The 19,492-nt window shown below is 51.2% G+C and overlaps 1 protein-coding gene across 2 annotated transcripts; it reads left to right on the forward strand.

The window, feature by feature from the left end:
• Positions 1-163: 163 nt before the first annotated feature.
• espl1 (extra spindle pole bodies like 1, separase) lies at positions 164-19,177 on the forward strand. 2 transcript variants are annotated; one of them, XM_086168333.1, is made up of 31 exons: positions 164-485; positions 644-943; positions 1,026-1,797; positions 1,952-2,046; positions 2,124-2,235; positions 2,321-2,448; positions 3,038-3,231; positions 3,318-3,560; positions 6,422-6,566; positions 6,657-6,816; positions 6,889-7,028; positions 7,873-8,007; positions 8,120-8,236; positions 8,312-8,483; positions 8,555-8,683; positions 8,777-8,933; positions 9,363-9,472; positions 10,604-11,679; positions 11,755-12,112; positions 12,187-12,315; positions 13,326-13,539; positions 13,631-13,836; positions 14,623-14,750; positions 14,827-14,949; positions 16,248-16,397; positions 16,469-16,639; positions 16,720-16,824; positions 16,905-17,020; positions 17,097-17,180; positions 17,258-17,422; positions 18,797-19,177. In XM_086168333.1, exons 1-31 carry the CDS (start codon positions 405-407, stop codon positions 18,996-18,998), a joined length of 6,417 nt encoding a protein of 2,138 aa, XP_086024459.1. In that variant the 5' UTR covers positions 164-404; the 3' UTR covers positions 18,999-19,177. The 2 variants fall into 2 exon arrangements, with proteins under 2 accessions (XP_086024459.1, XP_086024460.1); XM_086168334.1 differs by having other exon boundaries at positions 1,026-1,791; positions 11,755-12,130; positions 12,193-12,315; positions 18,797-19,140.
• Positions 19,178-19,492: the final 315 nt, after the last annotated feature.

Genomic DNA, 19,492 nt, shown 5'->3' on the forward strand with positions numbered 1-19,492 from the left:
ATATGTATAAGTATAATTTAAAAATACGAAAAACCTGTCTAACATCCGGACAAATAAACACAAAAAAACTACAATACCCGAAAGTCAATAGGTTTCCGGTCAGGGCGGAAGTGCTGTTTGATTGGGTACCAAGTTCTTTTCAAACGCGGTGCGCGGTGTTGGACACTTTCTAGGGCTGTCGGAATCCCACGGCCCACCCAGACATCACGCAGCGGTTTCGGCTCTCAACAACAGCATGACTACTTAATATTTAACATTTTTTCATTCACCCTGAACAAATATAGGAACTGTTCGTGGAGAACTTCCGCCTGGCGTCAGAGGCGTTTTAAGCTAGTTGCTGTAGCCGGGATACGGCCGAAGCCCGTCGCTCGAACCGGGTTGTTTCCCTCCCCACAGCGGCCGTCATGAAGTGTCTGAAAGTGGACGAATTCATCGAGATCACGGCCTCCGTGGAGGAGACGCGGCTTCTACACGAAGAGCTCCAGGTTGGCGCCCAAACATGACCCCCTGTGCCTGTCAGAGAGGGTCCCGCGTCCTGGACCTGCTAGCTAACCGCCGCTAACTACCACTGACGTCACCTCATCACCAATCAGATGAGTTACAAAAACACAGTTTTTGATTGTTTTACATGTATCTTTTGCAGAATTACGTGAAGGGGCGTCCCGGGCCCCAGTGCCGCACCTTGTGTGACCGGGTCATCAGAGCCTGCCACCATCACCTCGGGGTGGGATCTCTGGGTTTGGACCGCGCTGGTCAGCTGGTGGGGCTGGTGGAGCTCTCCCTTCATGGCTACGAGGTCTCCGCACCCCTTGGCCGCAGCAGTCCTCTCTACATGGAAAAGATCATCTTCCACATTGTCAAGACCCTCAGCTCTCTGGAGGCCCATCATCTGTGCAGTCGTGTGGCTGGATTGCTTTACTGTAGGCTTGCCTCGACACAACAGGTGTGTGTCACTCTCTTTGGTCGACGAACGCTTTCACGCACACGCTTTGTCGCCATTAACGCGGGTGTTTTACGGTCCCCAGGTCGAGGACTACCATGTTCTCGTGCACAGCTGCTTCTCGGTCCTCTGGAATGGGCTGTCTGCTGCGAACGACACGGACGCCCTGAACCCCCGGGACAAACTGCACTGCCAGGTCCAAGCCCTTAGCTTCCTCCTGCTGTCGGACAGAAACGGCGAGACGCCCTCGCTTCCCAAAGCGGGTGTGTATGCCAGGGGTGCCATCGGGGAATTTGAGCGGAGCTGCGGCGAAATGGCAGAGGAGGACGCTGCTTTTCTCCTCCAGGAAATTCACACGCTAGCAGAGAGGTTTTGGCCGGGCGGCGGCAGCAGGGGGGACGGCCACCAGCTGGCGATAGAACCCTCACGTTTACACACACTTCATAAAGTGGTGCTTGCTACGTCTAAGGTGCTCTGTAAAGCCGGCCATCATACCCTGGCCGCCACCTTTCTGTGTGAAATGAGGAGCCGGCCAGGCCGCCCTGCCGAGCACCAGGGGACGGCGCTTGTGCTCGGCAAGTGCGCCCTAAAGATCCATTCCTCCGGACTGCGGGCTGAGCAGGAGAGCTGCCAGGTTTTGAGAGAGTGTACCCGGGCCCTGAGGTCTCTCCCGCCCCAACTGGATGACAGTGAGGCCCACGCCATCCTGGAGGGGTGCGGCTTCGTGGCGTGGGCCGTCGACAGCGGCCACGGGAAGGCGCTGAGTGGGCCCGTTCTGCTGGCTTGGTTCTCCTTTCTGGAGCAGCAGCAAGAGCAGATGCTGAATGTCCTGAACAGGGTGAGGGGCTCTTGTTTCTGTGTGTGCAGTGCAGTTTAAGTATCACCTTTGCCCCCAATACACCTTTACGGTGTGACTGGAGTTCCTCTGCACACCATGCATCTCTGGATTTGGAAAAAGTCATGTGTGACGCTGCTGGATATTCCTCCCTTGCTGTTTTTGGCAGAACCCAGGGTGTCCGTCCGAGGGCGGCCGGCTCCAGCAGTCCCTTTGCCTCAGCATCTACCAAGGCTTCGTCTTTGCCTACGAGAGCATCCAGGACTCCCAGGTGAGGCAGCGTCACACCCGTAAGTGATGTCCGTACGGCGTCATACCGCCGTTCTCATTTTGTCTTGCCGCCGTCAGCTGGACGACGAGGAGACGCTGCGCAGAGCGCTGCTGTACTGCCAGGCGTCCGCCGGCCAGATGATGTCCGAGCTGCGCAAGCCGTCGTCCGAAGGCCTCCTCGCCAAAGCCGGTGGGTTCTGCGACCGCGTGAACGCGGCACTTTTTTCCGCTCTGCGGCGTTCTCGCAGGCCTGACATGGGCGCTGGTCTTTGCAGTGAGCGCCGTGACCAACTTGGCCTGCGCGCTGTTCAACCGCCGCATGTACGAGCAGGCCTTCAGCCTCGTGGAGATCCTCTGCAGGGATCTGCGCAAGGACTTCCCAACCACGCTGGCCGCCGACAAGGTGAGCTTTGCTGCGCATTTCGGCGCTCTCTTATTTAGACCATTGTTTTCCAAATGCCTCAGACCACATTTACTCCATTTCTGGGACATGCAGTCGTCCCAGCGGCAAATACGAAAAGTAGGAAGAATATGTAAATATAGGATGTAGAGGAATACCTTGATTTAGGGGTGGAGTCGGATCTGTGACAAAGGTCTAAATAACTAAATAAACGCCACTCCTCTTTTTCAAATGATCAAATTAGTTTGGAATGGCTCTTCTGTCGTCTCTTCACGGTGTGAGTCCATAACACGCACACCTCGCTCATGTTTTTCAACGATTTCTCCGTGCTAGCTAATGGTTAGCGGGGCGTCCCGCCGTCTTTGAACGCTACTTTACAGACAGCGGCGGCCATGTTGTCAAGTGCTTTTGATCTCGTGCCGCAAAAGAAAAAGAGCGACTGCTTGAAGCCAAGGTTCTGTTTACAAAACTACATACTTTAGTAACAATAGAATATGAAAACAGAAGTGTCCCGCCGAATGCATCCATTTAAATATCGCATGGATTAGAGCGGTTGAAATAGTGTCTAAGTTCGTGCTCCTACATGTTGCAGCTGAGCCGGCCCTTCATGCTGGCGGTGCAGGCGTCTCGGCGAGCCGGGCGCTTGGAGCAAGCCCTGGAGTGGGTGATCGCGTGGCTGAAAGCCCTGGGGGACCGGGTCACCACGGACATGGCCGAGCCGCTGTCTCTGTGGGTGAAGACCAAGGTGGACGCGGCACGGAGCTCCGAGGAGGACGTCCGTCTCAGGTGCCGAGGAGCTCTGATTTTTTTTTTTTTTTTTTTAACAAAAAAAAAAAGACTTCCTGCCGAATAGACTCGTGTTTCTGCGACAGAACCCTTCGTGACGGTTTCGGCGCAGACGTCCCGGGTGAAGGCGTGATGCTCCGCCTCCTGGCCGAGGAGTTACACGCCTACAAGGAGGTGGCCGGGGACACGGCACAGGAGCGCTACAACACCCTCTGTGACCTGCTGGACATCTGCCACGAGGGCAGCACACACACTCACCTGAGGGCCGTCTACCTCTGCGAGATGGCCCAGGTGGTTTGCTTCCAGGATTTCAGCGAACACACGGAATGGTGAGATCGCCGCTCGGAGGTCGGCTCCTCCGCTGGGAGGCCTTCCTGTGTGGAGTCTCCGTGTTCTCGGGGTTCCTCCGGGTTTCCTCCCACTGTCCAAAAACACGGAGGCAGTTCAGCGGAGAACCTACACTGTCCAGATGTGTGAATGAGAGTGAATATCTGCACGCCTATACATGATGTGCGAATGGTTGCATGTCGAGATGGTGAATGTTTGTATCTGATGCGTGAACGGGAGGGTGAATTGTATGTCTCTATAGGTGGTGAATGGTTAAATGTCTATATATGATGTTTGAATGAGTGAATGAATGGTGACTTGCATTTCTGTATGATATCAATGAGAGGGTGAATCATTATACGTGTCAATAAGACCTGTGAGTGAGTGACGGACAGAAAAACTTTATTTGTGCAATGGGGGGGGGTAGCAGTATCGATGTTGTGAACATCAAAAGTAGAGTTAAAAAAAAAATTAAAAAGAAAAAAGACAGGAAAATATAGAATTTGTGTGTGTATATATAAATTACTTTACAGAATTGAGCAAATTAATAGTGCCAAATCTCTCTGCATTTATGTAATATAACATGAGTAATATTAATTACACTCAGCGAGGTGGGGGTGCTGGCTTGGCGATGAGGGGTTTGCACGGTCGCTGAGCATTTAGGCGATGGACAGTTCTGGGGACAAAGGTCGCTCCTCTCGGTGTCTGCCACCAGTGTGCAGAGGATGTAGGATGTGGAACTGATCCACAAGGATCTTTTTGGCTGTTTTTTGAGTGCCGTTAACGCCTGTGAGAGGTCTGAGGGGTTGGCCAATTATTTTGGAGCAGACCACGGCGTTGAAGGCGATTCCTGTCTTGTCGGCGTACTTCACCAGGTGACAGTCTTGTTGGTTGGACCTGCATTCGTCAGTGTAGAGGACAAAGAGCAGGGGAGACAGGATGCACGTTGCGGTGGGCCGGTAGAGGGGAAGAGTGTCGCAGAGGATACCGTTCGCCAGAACCCTCCGGGATCCGTTGGTGAGGAAGGTGATGGATGAGCCGGTGGTCGAGATGGAAACGGGTCATCAGTTTCTCTGCCAGTATATGATGTGAATGGTTGTATCTGTCATTATCACCTGTGAATGTTCCTCTGTCTCCATATAATGTGTGAAAGAGTGGGTGAATCATTGTTTGTCTCTATAGGAGGGGAAAGAGTGAGTGAATGTTTGCACATCATGTGTCAATATGACCTGTGAATGATTCCATGTACAGTATACCCTTGTTTTTCGCGGGGGTTACGTTCCAAAAAGAACCCGTGATAGGCAAAATCCTTAAAGTAGAAACCTTTATTTTTTTTTTTTTTTTACAATTATTATACAATTAAATACTCTATTATACATTGAAAAGAAAGAACAAGCCATTTTACAGGCTCAATCATTTGTTTCACAAATAAAAGTACTGTACTTTAGAAACTTTTTTTTTTTTTTTTTTTTTTTTTCAACAAATAACTTCTGTACTGTCAAATAATAATTTTAATCATCCATGTGAACAGAAGGCTTCAAATTGCGGAGATTAGCACCGCCCTCCGCGACCCGAGTAATTGGATTAAACAGGAGAAAAGTAAAAAATGATTATGGAAAAAACACACACCATTGTCTTGTTGCGGACAGTTGCAACCCTTTTTGCATCCTTATTAAAACTTATTGCTGCTGTCGTCCTTATGTTTTTTTCCTCCTCCTTTATGGAACGAGCGGAAGATTCATTAATTCCGTAATGCCGACCTACAGCCGCATAGCTTTTACCTTCCCTTAGCATGTCCAGAAGTTTATCTCTATCTGCGATAGATAGCATCTTCCGCTGCCTTTTGGGCCCTGCAAGGTGCTTTTGTCGGTCCAGAACGTTTTGTCAACATTATGGGTTTTAGAGAAACTCAAAATTGTGAGAGAATTTGCACGTAAATAATGTAAATTTGGCAAGCTGTTTTACGTACGTGTACATATTAAACTGCGACGTTATTGACGCACAGGTAGAGAAGAAGCGGAGTGACTTTTTAGCCAATCAGAATGCAGAACACGATGCCAATCCGAGAAGTAGCAAAACCGTGAAAAGTAAACCGCGTTCAAGATGAATGACTGAATGAATGGTTGTATCTGTCAATATGACCTAGGAGTGAGAGGAGGAATGGTTGCATGTCTCTGTGACGTGTGAATGAGAGGGTGAATGGTCGTAGCCCTTTTAAAGGAGGTGAATGTTTGCATACCTTTAGGTGTCCTGCACCGCTGACTGCAGGATAAGCCCTATGGATAATGAAAACATGAACGTTTGAGTACATTTCAATGAAACCTACCGTGTGGTATGTGCATCTTCACTGCCCTCGCCATTCGATTACCGTTCACCAGTCAATGATTCGATTTGATTATTCGATGGATCTCGACGCAGGGTTTTAACCAGCCAGCAAACGTCCTGACCACGCGATAAGGCAAAAGTACTTCACGAAGAGCGCTCCTATAGGCCGAGTCATCTTCTGTGCTCTCTCGGACTTGGATGGCAACTTTCTCACGCATTCGTAGATCGTTGCTTTGTCTGGGTGACTAGTTTTGTTTTCGTTGTTAGCCGAGGCTAATGTTAGCTCCGCGTGCCAATCAGCTAATGTGGGGTGTTTCACTTTTACATGGCGAGCTTTACAAATAGCGCAGGAACTTCATAAAAAAAAAAAACAATGTTAACCGGATATATGAATTTTTTATTTTTAATTGTGCCTCCGCCATGTTTGGGCATCTTGCTTTTCTGGCTGATGCGCATTGATAGACCGGAGTCAACACCGTGGATTCGCAAGCCATGAGTGCCGCTTCTTTTGACCCTTCGTCCCTTTCCGACGCCACAGCACGGCGGTGGATTTCATCCACGAGGCTTTACGGCTGCTGGACGAAGAGCCGGAGACGCCGGATAACTCGGACAGACTGAGGGACGACAAAGCCCAGGCCCTGCTTTGGCTCTACGTGTGCACTCTGGAGAAGAACCTGCAGGAGGTGAGCACCTCTGCCGTTCGAAGGCCGAACGTGCCGCTCGCGTTCGCCGCGTATGCCTCAGCGTGTTGGTTTTGGGGGTCCAATTGTCAGGCCATGGAGCGGGACAGGAAGCGGCGGGAGGCGCGGGAGCAGACAAGGCTGGGGGCGGATCCCGTCCCGACCAACGACCTGGACTATGAAGACAAACAGAAGACTCAGGATAGCAACCTGGTCTACGAAGGCCTAGATTTCAGCCTGGCTGCAGAGACCAGTATGTACCAGTGCTCCTCACGCCGGCCCTTCACACACAGCAGTACGTAATTTGTCTCTGCCGCTCCCCCAGAGCTGTGCAGCCCCCTGGAGAGAGCGCTCAGCGGGTGGTCTGCTCTGCTGCGCCGTGGAGCCCCGCCCTCCGTGAGGTGCATGAAACACACCTGCAGCTCTGTCGTTTTGACCGCCGCGCTCTTCAGACTGATGGGGAAGGTAAGACTGCTTAGAATTCGTGAATAATTGGTCATGAGGAATTCTGGAAGGGTTCGCCCTGTTGATCACAAGGGCGCGTATAGACATACAACCATTTATTCACACATTATGTAGATCTACACCCATTAATCCTCTCTTCTACACCTCCTATAGAGACATGTAACCATTCACACATCATATGGACGTACAAGTACTTCTACAGTTACACAATTCTTGGTCTCCAGTGAACCTCCTGCATGTTTTTGGTGTGGGAGGACCTGCTTGTTGTGAGGTGGAAGCACTAACAAGTGTTCCACCGTAATAAAGTAGTCCCTTGCCATTTTCGCGGTTTCACTGTAAGAAATTGCTAAAATCTGTGGTATAGTGATGGATAAAAATTCAATCACATTTTGTTTTTTTTAATGCATGATACTTTTTTTTTTTTTCCTGTGATACCACTTGTTTTTGTGGTATACAGCAAATGTATTTTTTATATATTATTTTAACCTTTTTTTTTAAATGGTAAGATAAGCATTTTCCGGGGTGGCGACCAACCAGACCCCGGTACTCTTTATCCTGGCCTCTGATTGGCTGAGCAACCCTAGCATCATTCTCTGCGCGTGTTTGAGGATGAGAAATGTTTATGATAGCGTGTGTGGGGGTCATAAAGCTTTAGAATATATGTATAGATAGTAAAATAAAAATACAGTTGCTTGTGTGTATTTTCGTTTATCATGGCTGGTTGTGGAACCCGTAACCCTGTAAACGCGGGACTGCTGTATTGACGTCGAATGTTTGCTCGGCCGTCAGCGGCCACATTTATGACTGACCTTTATTTCCCCCCCGTCGATCAAATGTGTCGCAGCCCCTGAAGGCCCTGGAGGCCTATCAACTGGCCGCCGGAGCTTCTCGCCACCTCTCCGATACCCAGGCAGGCGCCAACTCTCTCTGCCAGTCCGCCGCTCTCCTCCTGGATCTGGGCTCCCCGCAGCTGGCCTTGGTACCAAAGTTTCCCCGCTGCCTGTCAAGGGGGGGGGGGGGACAGTCCACCTCCTCAGGGTGTTTATTTACCGGCGCGTCTTTCCTTTTTTTTTTTTTTTTTTTTTTTTTAGGCGCAGCTGGAAAAGGCGGAGGAGATCCTGGCTTCGGCTCCATCAGACGGACCCTCCTCCTCTCTCTCCGTGCTAACCGTTCTTCTGAGAGCTCGCTACTGTTACAGCACGGGGCAGGTAGGTAGCGCCTCGGCGACTGCACTTTCTCTCCCTTCTAAATAGTATTTTAAGAATTTGTCGTCGTCCCCGAAGGTGGAAGCTGGGGTTCCTTATCTCTCCGCCGCGCTGAAAGAAGCTGGCGAGCAAAGGCAGTCCAAGAGCTGGTACCTCCTGCGTGCCCTGGCGCTCCAGACCTGCAGCTCCTACTTGGCCCTGGATGCGGCCGCACTGCCGGCCGGCCAGCGCGCCCGCATCGCCCAGCACGGTGAGCGCGCACGTCACAACGTAGTCCCACTTCCGCTCCGTGTGGGGATTAATAAAGGCGTTGTTTTGCAGGTTTGAAAAACCCGGACGTGGCACTCTATGAAAGCCTGAAGCTTCTCAGCAGCTTGGTGGTCACCCTAGTCGGAAACGGCCTGTACGGAAGTGGCGGCGCCTCCTCAGACGTGCGCTTCGTCGACCAAGGTACCTCTCGCCGGCGAGCACCGGGTCATTGGAATCCGGCGTGTTGACCTGTCACGCCCCCCCCCCCCCCCCCCCGCCCCCCCACCCCCGCAGGTGACAACTTGGTGCTGAAGTGGCAGCTGCTGTCGGAGCTCCTCGGCTGCTCGGCGAAGATGGTGGCGCTGAGGAGCGGCTGCGGCGCCGTCAACGACGCCCGGCTCCAGTGCCTCGAGGCCCTGAAGCTGGCCAGCAAGCTGCAGGCGCTCGGCCAGTACGTGCACGCACCACACCCGGTTTGGGGGGGGGGTATTATTTATCACTTGATTGACATCTGTGGCAGCCAATCATGACATCTGATCATTTTCTGCTACCCAGGTCACCACTAGCAAGCTAGCAGCTCGCCTTATTAGCCTCCAGTTGATTTATACTGAGCTATAGACAAGGTTAAAAACATTTACGGACGAGAAGAGATTTTCCTATTTTGTTTAATTCCAGATGATTTCTAAGAGAATAAATCAGTAAGCAAGAAATATCTTTTGCATTTTTTAGCCTTGGTAGGTAATTGAGTTTTAGTTTGTCATCATCGAAGTGATGAAACCATGTCATGAATAAATGTTAAGATTGCCCTGGTAATTGGAGAATTGTTATAATAATTATTATTATTACGTTAATTATGATGGTAAATTTGTTACCCCCTCAGGTGTGCAGAGCTGCTGGTGGTGAAAGCTGAGCTGGAGCTGAAGATGGGCGAGAGGGAGGAGGGTAGCCTGGATTTGGACAAGGTTCGGAGCCTCCTGGATCTTTGCACAGGTCAGTGGTGCCGGGATGTTTGCCGTTTCCTGCCCGAAGGCGCCCTTGTCTGGTTCAATTGTGGAACGCAAAGCTATTCTACCACAACCTGCTAGCATAAGTGAAGAACAACCAAGCTTAGCACTCTTCATTCATTCATTCGTTCATTCATTCAATCATTGTCTGTACCGCTGATTCCTACATTTGCCTATTAGAGTGGGTTTAACATACAATCGTTCACCCTGTTACTCACACGTCTGGATAAGATCCAAGATTTAAAGCGTTTATTGTTACATGTTCAGTGTAGAACCCGGTCTCGCTCTACAGTAAAATGTCTACTTTGCTGTCCGCAGTGCATTTGGATGTGTACTGACAGGAGGAGTGTAAATATTATTATAAATATGATTATAAATACACTGCTCAAAAAAATAAAGGGAACACTTAAAAAACACATCCTAGATCTAAATGAATGAAATATTCTTACGAAATACTTTGCTCTTTACACAGTTGAATGTGCTGACAACAAAATCACACAAAAATGATCAATGGAAATCAATTGTATCAACCCATGGAGGTCTGGATTAGGAATCACACTCAAAATTAAAGTGTAAAAACAAACTCCAGGCTGATCCAACTTTGATGTAATGTTCTTAAAACAAGTCAAAATGAATCTGTGTTGCTTCCTGAGTGGACGCTATGATTTCACAGAAGTGTGATTGACTTGGAGTTACATTGTGTTGTTCAAGTGTTCCCTTTATTTTTTTGAGCAGTATATCTATATATATATATATATATATATATCAGGCCCGGCCAACCTGTGGCTCTCGGGCCGCATGCGGCTCTTAAGTTCATGTTGAATTTTGTGTTTGTGTGTTTTTTACTTGTGCAATCACGTGCCGCTCCGGCACTCTTTGCTCACAGCGAAAAAAAAAAACAACACACAAACACAAAATTCGACATGAACGTAACAACCGCATGCGGCTCGAGAGCCACAGGTTGGCCGGGCCTGATATATATGAATCATATTATCATCTATAATATGATTAAAGATATGAAAACAAGCAGTGCAAGAAAACAGTGGACAATGTAGGGACTAGCTTAGCACCTTCAGATCTACCACGTCTGAATCCTGTCTTCTTCTGTCCGTCTCAGATTGTGCCGATCAGGAGAAGAAGGGTGAGGTTAAGATCAAACCAAGGAAAGGTCGCCCGACACCGAGGTCAAAGCCCCCCGCGCCCGACTTAGACGACGACGACCTGAAGGCCCTCCTGCGCACCAAGTGGATGCCCGGAGAAGCTGTCACGAGTCATCTGGAAAGCCCTCCACCTCTCAAAGCCGAAGCGCCCCGTTGGCTGTCCTGCCTCGGGCACGAGGCCCGGTGCCCCTGCCCGTGCTGCTCGGAGCCGATCCTGGGCCGGGTCACAGCACGTTGGGCCGCCGCGCAGGCCGACCTGCTCGGCCGGCTGCAGCCCCCGGACGCCAAAGCGGGCGCGAAGCTCCAGGGCGTGGCGCTGACCCGCTGCAAGGCCCTCGCCCTCAAAGTCGCCGCTAAATTGACCAAGCTTCTCCCACATGGCGGCGCCGGCTCCTCCCGCCCCTCGCTGATGCAGGACGTGACGGGCAGCCTGTACCTCCAGATGGCCTTCTCCGCGCTGGAGTCCAAGCACAGCGCCTGCGGTCTATGGAAGGTCCTGGACAACGGCTTGGCGTTCGTGGACTCAGAGCCGTCTCCGGCGTTGAGGCCGGTGAAGGCGGGGCTAATGGTGGTCAAAGCTCTCGCCTCGCTGGTCGCCCTAGCTGAGAAGAGAGCGTGCAGGCCAGAGGAGCTCTTTCCCGACGCGTGGACCTGGAACGCGCCACTCGAGGGAGACAAGAAGTCCACGCCCGTGGTGAAGGAGCCCAGGCACGTGTCCTTTTCTGACACAACCGAGGTGAAGTTGGTCAAATCCGCCAAACCGAAGCTCCCGCCGCCGCCAGCGAAGGGCAGCACGCCGGGTCCCGTGACGCCGAAGGTGAAGTCCAAGGGGCGGCTGGGCCTGTACGACTTCAACACGGCCGTGCCGACGCTGATGTGCACGCCTGTCCACGGGGCCGGCACCCCGGCCTCGGCGCGGCGGGCCATCAGGGCCGGCCCCGGCCTGCCCTTTCAGGTGTTCGAGGAGAGCGGGCCAGAGGAGGCCCCGTCGGTGCCCGCCGCGCCCAGACGCACCAGGAAGTCCCGCTTCAAGGTGAGCGATCCACTTCCGCGGCTTCAAGCCCCCGCGGCTCGCGTGTGAAACCTGTCCGGCCTTCTCGCCGCACAGGTGGAGTTCAGCGACGAAAGTGACTCGGAGCCTGCTGAGCAAATCCCCGTAAAGAAAGCCGGCGCACGGAGGGCGGCCCCCAGACCCAAAGCTGCCCCGGATCCACCGGCGGAGAAGGTCCGGCCCAAGGGACGCGCCGGGGCGAAGAAGAGCACGGCGCTGCCTCGGGCCGTGTCCTCGGAGGACGATGAGGCTCCGGCAAGACGAGGCAGAACCACCAGGGCTCAGGCCCGGGTGGAGGCGCGGTTTGCGGATGAGCCGGACAAGATGAGGACCATCGATGAGGAGGAGAACAACAAGGTCCTGGACATCAGTATCGAACAGCTCCGGACGTCAGACACCGAGACGGACAATCCAAGTAAGTCCTCGGGACAGGGTGGGGCTTGTCTTCTCACCAGAGGCCTAACATCTACATTCCGGCTCCGCCTTCAGACGTAGACCTTGAGGTTCTGCGCAGGGACTCGTGCTGCAATGTGGAGAGAGACGAGCTGCCCGAGCTGAGGCTCAGGAGTCAACCAGGAGACCCTCAGACCAGCGTCGCTCCCCCGGACACCAGACCAGGTGAGCCTCCGGAGCTGCCGCCTTCTGAGACTCGGGCACCATCTGGGTGATTTGATTTTTTTTTTTTCCCCCCACAAATTTTAATTTCCTCAAACCCACGTTTGCGTGATTCTGACAGATGCTTTCTAAAAAAAAAAAAAAAAACGTCCAGCTCCGATGCTGGTCCAGGAAGTAGCCTAGGGTTCCTCCTGGGGAACCTTCTAGTTGCACAGTGAAGGTCCACACTCCAAGGGAGTGGAAGACGACGCAGAAATGTTCATGGAATAATAACCATAGGCTTTCAGATGAGTGGAAGTTTTTATCCTCTCCCTGTGCTGCCTTGGTATGTGAAGAACACCCTCAGCTAATGCTGGTCCAAAATGTAGATCTTCCTAGAGCGTAGACCTCTTTGCGCCATTTCTTGCTACTTCTGTCCCAAGAAGACATCTGACCATAGGTTTAAAAAAAAAAAAACGGGCGCTCCGCAAGAAGCATCTGCTAATGGGCGAGGCTTATGAGCACCTATGACCCGGCTTCGGACCAGCAGCTGAGGTCCACGGTTCCTCTGGTGTCTGAATGGCGAGAGGAACAGCTACGGTCGCTAATGGGCTAATGCAGGCAGCAGATGTTGTGTTGTTCTCTCCGAGTCTCTGGGCCCGGTTTGAGTACATTACATTTGGCAGACGCTTTTATCCAAAGCGACTTACAATAGATGACATAAGGACTGCAAATAACACTTGCAAATACAAGATGCACAGGAAATATACAGAACAGTAAGCTTGGGTTAGTGAGTTTTGTTTTTTTTTGGACACATACACACACACACACTGTATAGCCTAACCTGATCTGGGGCAGCTCAAGCATCAGCGTAGTAAATAGTCCTGAAAGAGAAAAGTTTTTACCCGTTTCTTGAAGGTTGAGAGAGATGATGCTAGTCATGCTATTAAACAGAACAATTTCATATAGTTTGGGGGTTCTTCTTCTGCTCGTTCCTGGTTCCTCCGTATTTACATATCCATTTCTACCCGCAGACGACATTTCTCTGGAAGCTGTCCATTCGTCGCTGCGCTCGGCCTGGCTGGCCCTCCAGCACTTTCCGCCGCCGGCTCTCTTCCCCGCCGTGGCTTCCCTCCTGGCGTTGTCCACCGGACAACGGGAGCCCGTCACCACCGCCATGCTGCACGCTCAGTCTCTGGGCATCGCCAGCCGCCACCGCGCCGTCAGGCATTTAGCCAGCTGTCTCAAGTAAGCGCCGTTCGCGGGGAGGGGAGGGGGGGGCGGCGTCCGTCGTCGACCTGGCAGACGATTTGTGTCTTTCTCCCACGACCCGGAACAGAAAGCAGAGGAAGGCGGCTGCCGAGCTGGCCGACCAGATGGACACTCTGAGCCTGGAGGATGGCGGCGGCGGCGGCGGCGGCGTCTCCACCCTGGAGCGCCTATCCCAGCTGGAGGACGTCTTCTCCTTCCCGGCCGCGGATTCGTCCGCCTCCCCCCGGAGCCACTCCCAGGAGTTCAGCCAGCTCATCCAGCGCCTCCCCCCGGGTATGCGAGGGCATGGTGTCCCCCAGCGGACCGGCTTTATTTAGACCAGGGGTCGGCAACCCGTAACACCCAAAGAGCCATTTAGACCCGGTTTCCTCGGAAAAGAAAACACTGGGAGCCGCAATTGCTTTTTGACGTCTAAAGTAAAGGTACCACTGTATATATTGCTTTTTATTACCTTTACACTTTGTATAAACAAGTGTGAAGTGTGTTGCTTCTGATATTCACAAAGTATTACGGAGAAAATTAAATTTTATTTATGTAATGAACTCATTTTGAGCTTTGGGCTTTCAGAGCTTTTAGCGGAGCCTTGACCTGAATTTTAAAGATAAATCGGGAAAAAAATCACTGTGTCAGTAAACAATAAAAAATAAATATTTGCAAAATGTCTTCATAAATATCTATTTTACCTGGTTTATGGGACTTCTGCTCCTGAACTTCTGCGTACAGCATCTGCAAATTGGGACTTTACCGGCTGGCGGGTATACCGGCTTCCGCCAGTGTGACGTTATTTTGAGCGGCGAAAAATAATAAGTATAATTTTATCTAATATTTCAAGATCACAGTGATATTCCTACTTAGCACTAAAAGTTAAAAAAAGGAATTAACACAAATGAAATATACTGCAATTAAATATTTATAATTTATTTTCCCACTCAGAGCCGCAGCGTAAAGACGAAAGAGCCGCAGGTTGCCGACCCCTGATTTAGACGGAATGGATTAGTCTCAGTTAAGTCACTGTCGTCCCTGTGTGTGTGTGTGTGTGTGTGTGTGTGTATTCCCAAGGTGTGACTGTGTGTGTCATGTCCACCGTCGGAGTGAAAACCCGCGAGATGGGAAACAGCATCCTGCTGTCTCGCCTGGAAAGGGGCGCCGCCCCCATCACAGTCCACATCCCCACCTCCAGGGAGCAGGTGAGGATCCCTCTTTTTTTTTCCTTTATTTTTCTTTTTACTTTCCTTTTCAAACCCCACCTCCCACGTCTCGCAGCGCTCCATCAGCTGGCTGGTCGGAGAGATGGAGAGCGTTCAGGCCGAGCAGAAGGTGGTGAGCTGTGTGCTGGACAAGGCCGGGTGGTGGGAGGGTCGCAGGGCGCTGGACGCCCGCGTCAAGGTGAGCGCCATGACGCTATCCACACTATCTTTCTGCGCTCCGCCACTCAGCGCCGTGCTTGCAGCAAACAGTTTTCACAGTTGTGGACTAAAAACTTAAAGTCAGGGGGAAATTGGAGGATTTTTGCTGTAGTGGTGGCGCATTTCGTCATCTTGAGCGTTAAATATAAGGCGGCGATCTGATCAGTCTTTTCCAACCCTCGGGCTTTACCACAATATCGAGCTTTTTTTTTTTTTTTTTTTTAATGTTAGCACTTCGCGAAAAAAAGGAACCTAGCAGGAGAACAAACGCCAGATCGGCAGCAGAGACATTATTTGTCGGCGGCACGGATGAGCCGGACAATACGGAGCATCCAGAGATGAGTGAACGCTGGAGCCCAGTTTTGATGACATCAGCTCTCCGACAAAATCTTCTTCTTCTTTCGGCTTTTCCCGTCAGGGGTCACCACAGCGAGTCAACTTTCTCCATCTAACCCTATTCTCTGTATCTTCCTCTCTCACTCCAACTACCTTCATATCCTCTCTCACTACGTCCATAAATCTTCTCTTTGGTCTTCCTCAAGACCTCCTGCCTGGCAGCTCCAATTCCAGCATCCGTCTACCAATATATTCACTATCTCTTCTCTGTACATGACCGAACCATCTCAGTCTGGCTTCTCTGACCTTCTCTTCAAAACATCGAACATGTGCCGTCCCTCTGAAAATATATCTGAAAAAATCGCTTAGCAATCTTGTAAATAGTGACCCTGTAAGATCCAGTCTTTGTAAAATCAGTTTGACACCAGTATTTGACCAAAAAGTTGTCTACAGATGTAGGATGATAGTTGTCCACAAAGTCTTTGTATGTATGCGTAGCTTAGCTTACTAGCTACACACTTAATGCTACAGTGTGTTGCTACAGTATATGTAACATGCACACTTTGCTACACTTTATGGCTAAACTCAGTCGTCTCTTCCATCGACGTTCCCGCCGTCCGCTGCACCAAATCCCCGTAAATGCCTCTTGCCCTCTCACAGACGATGCTCCCGCTCACGGTATCTCACCAACTTCTCCACCTCGTCACGGACGGGCCCACAGCGCGCATGTTTTTTTGTGATTCTCCCCGGGCTAGCTAGCTAGCTAGCTAGCTAGCGGCGGGCGGCACATCCAGCTGTCTTTGAACGCCACTCCACGGATGGCAGCGACCACGTTGATGTCAAATATTTCGCGTATCGCAAAGCAAAAGAATCCACAGAGCGACTGCTCGTGCTTTAGAAGTTTAAGTCCACTGTGTTTGACTAAACTTGTGGTTCCACCAGGAGCTCCTGAAGGCCCTGGAGGGGCTGCTGGGCTGCTGGAAGAGCCTCCTCCTGCCTCTGTCGTCGGATCCCAAGCTGTGCGCCCAGGCCTCCAGCCTCCGCCAGGCCCTGACCGCCAGGGGGGCGGACATCAGTGAGGAGATCCTGAAGGTGAGTGTCTCCTGGTCGCTGAAAGAAGAAAAAAAACAAAAGAGCATTTTACATTGGACTTCTCTGCCCAGGTCCTGCTATCTGCATCATCTCCGGTGCTTTCCAGCAAAGACCTCCGGCGGTTTTGCCTGGGCGTGTCCCCCAGGTGGGACAAGGAGTGCAACCAGCTCCTCCACGCAGCCCTCTCCCAGTTCACGGACCCCGAAGAGCCCCGTGGCCACGTGGTCCTCGTCCTGGACAAGGTGAGGCGCAGAACCCCCGCAACGCCCCCGTTCCTCTCGAGCATTGAGAGTCAGTGGAATGATGTCATGTCCCCGTGCAGTACCTCCAGAAGCTGCCGTGGGAGAGCATCTCCACCCTGAGGTCTCGCTCCGTGAGCCGGATGCCATCCCTGCACTCCATAATCGGAATGGCTGTTCAAAAAGAGGTGCTGACACACTCTGCGGTTTATACTCACACACACACACATTTGCGCCCAGCATTTGAACACATTTTGCCCCACTGCAGTGCGACCCGCGGTCCATCCTCATGCACGGCGTGGACGCCAAGCAGGTGTTCTATGTGCTAGACCCAGACGCCAACCTGGCCAACTCCCAGGCTCAGTTCAGGGACTGGTTTTGCAGGTGAGCGCCGTATTTCCCCGAAAGGAAACGTTTCTTTGAGATCCGGGTTTTTACTGCAACCCCCGTTTTCTCTCAGTAACCCTGACTGGGCCGGTGTCTGCGGGGTCGCCCCGGACTCGGGACAGCTGGAGGCCGCCGTAGCAACCAAGGACCTGTACATGTGAGTCTTCACGGACGGCGCGGGTAGTGTGGCGGTTTCCCCTGTCTCATCCCCCCTTCGCCCTTCTGTCCGAACAGCTATATAGGTCACGGCGCAGGCGTGCGCTTCCTTGACAGCCAGACGGTCCTGAAGCGGCCGCTGAGGGCGGCGTGTCTCCTCCTGGGCTGCAGCAGCGCAGCACTGGCAGTCCGCGGGGAGCAGGAGGGCCACGGCATCATTCTCAGCTACCTCATCGCAGGCTGGTGAGAACCACACACGAGAACATCCAGCAACGGGGAGGGTGGCGATGGAGGTGTAGAGCAGCCGTGCTAGCTGGTTTGGAGACACTGGCGGCGGAGGTTCTTCTGCGAGAGTGAGGGAGATGGAGAGGATCGGAATTTAGTCAGAGGGTCAGCACACTCCCCACAGGCTATTAGAACTGAAGAAGCCTCTCAGATGAGGGGTGAAACGTCCTCAAGTGAATAAATTACAACATTTCAACAAGAATTCCCCATGACCTGGATGACTGAGAACCTCCACAGCCGTTCCAGAGATAGTGTCACCCTGAGATGGTTTGGACCTGGACAGAGGAGAGACGGAGAAGGTCTGGGTTAGAAGGATGCTGTGGTTGGAGAAGGTCCAGAGGAAGACCAGAGAGGAGGTTCATGGATGGAGGGACAGAGGACAGGAAGTTAGTTGGTGTGAGAGGAGTGGGTTAGACCAGTGTTTCCCAGCCACTGTGCCGCGGCACACTAATGTGGTGGAAAAATTGTGGAAAAATGCCCACTTTCACCTGATCGGTCCGAAAATTATTTATCCAACGTAAATAAAGTGTCTTCCTACGTCTATGTGGGCAGCGTGCCCATTCGATGGCGACGGGTAGTGAATTAACCTGTGCATCTGTGTATCAGAGTGATTAATGACACTTTGCGTGATACATTTTTAAAATAAAAAGTACTTGTATCTGCGTAAACGAACAGGCAGCATTGTTGAAAACTACCAAGACGAGTGAGAAAGCGGGGAAAGCTCGCTACAAAGTCGCTGAACTCATCTCTAAATCCAAACAGCCAAACACCGTAGCAAAACGTTAATACTACCTGCCGGCAAAATCATTGTAGAAGAAATGCTCGGCTCTGGCGTTGATAAAGAAATAGCCCCAGTTCTCTCAAATAATACAATTTCCAGACATATTGATGACATGTCTTCAGACATCGTAAAAAGTGTTCTGGAAAAGTTGCACATCAGTGGGAAATTTGCATTGCAACTTGATGAATCTACAGATATTAGATACATTAGATTTCACACTAAGTAAATTGAGACTACGGTTTCATTCTGATTCGTTAAAAAATGTTTTGGACATATTTATTTGTGATTTTTCTAATGTCAAATATGTGCCGTGGCTCAAAAAAGGTTGGGAAACACTGGGTTAGAAGGAAGCAAGTGGCTGAAGTTTTAGGCGGAGGCAGGGGATTTGCTGTGGTGACCCAAAATGGGAACAGCCCAAAGGAAAATGCATGGTGTGCATAATATGGTATAATAAGGGTACAGAAAAAATAGTAATGCACAACACATTTACATGGAAATTACTTCACCAGATGTTTAAGAGATCATTCCCTCCTCTTCTCTCCCTCCTCCAGCCCCTTTGTCCTTGGAAACCTTTGGGACGTGACAGATCGGGACATCGACCGCTTCACCAAGGCCTTGCTGGAAGGCTGGCTGACGTCCGGCCCCGGTGGGCCGCTCCTGGAGTGCATGGGTCCGTCCCGGCAGGCCACCAACCTCAAGCACCTGGTGGGGGCTGCACCGGTGGTCTACGGCCTGCCGGTCCACCTCCAGTAGACGTTGCGCAGCGATGGTAGAGAGCAAGGTGTAAATATTGTGTTCAGGAGGCCATGGAAGTATCCAGCCCCTGTGACGTGTTTTAGCGAGAATACAGAATTTATACCATTATGTCCGAGTGACGATTTTCATATGGAGTGCTTCCGTGTCATTTTAACAGATTTTTGAATAAAATCATTGCAATATGTCGTTTCCCCCGTGTGATTTCTGAAGGGCAAAGCAGGAATTGTCCCGGACGCCGTTTCCTTAATCCAACCTGGTCTCTTTAGATGTCAGTGTTGTGGTTGTTGGTCTTAAATCATTGATAAAATGCACAGTTAGAAGCAAAAGAAGGACAGTATTTTTCTGAGTAGTAGCAATTTCATGTATTTGGGATAGACCGAAGTATGCCTACATGCCTGTTGTAAGTCATGTTTATATGTCAAAATTAACACAGTATCCTGATTCATCTTTTGGAACAAACTATTTTACCCAGCAGGCTAAAGTATCTTAAG

The sequence above is a fragment of the Fistularia commersonii genome, chromosome 21, assembly GCF_037954325.1.
Source record: "Fistularia commersonii isolate RoL2024-O1a breed Wild chromosome 21, RoL_Fcom_v1.0, whole genome shotgun sequence".
In the NCBI taxonomy this organism is placed as follows: Eukaryota; Metazoa; Chordata; class Actinopteri; order Syngnathiformes; family Fistulariidae; genus Fistularia; species Fistularia commersonii.

What these genes read in the sequence shown, in the direction of transcription:
- espl1 (XM_086168334.1), top strand. Translation starts at nt 405, where the DNA reads ATGAAGTGTCTGAAAGTGGACGAATTCATCGAGATCACGGCCTCCGTG. An exon ending in AGGCCTCCTCGCCAAAGCCG is followed by an intron (nt 2,236 to 2,320) that starts GTGGGTTCTGCG and finishes TGGTCTTTGCAG; the next exon opens with TGAGCGCCGTGACCAACTTG. An exon ending in GCTCCCCGCAGCTGGCCTTG is followed by an intron (nt 8,008 to 8,119) that starts GTACCAAAGTTT and finishes TTTTTTTTTTAG; the next exon opens with GCGCAGCTGGAAAAGGCGGA.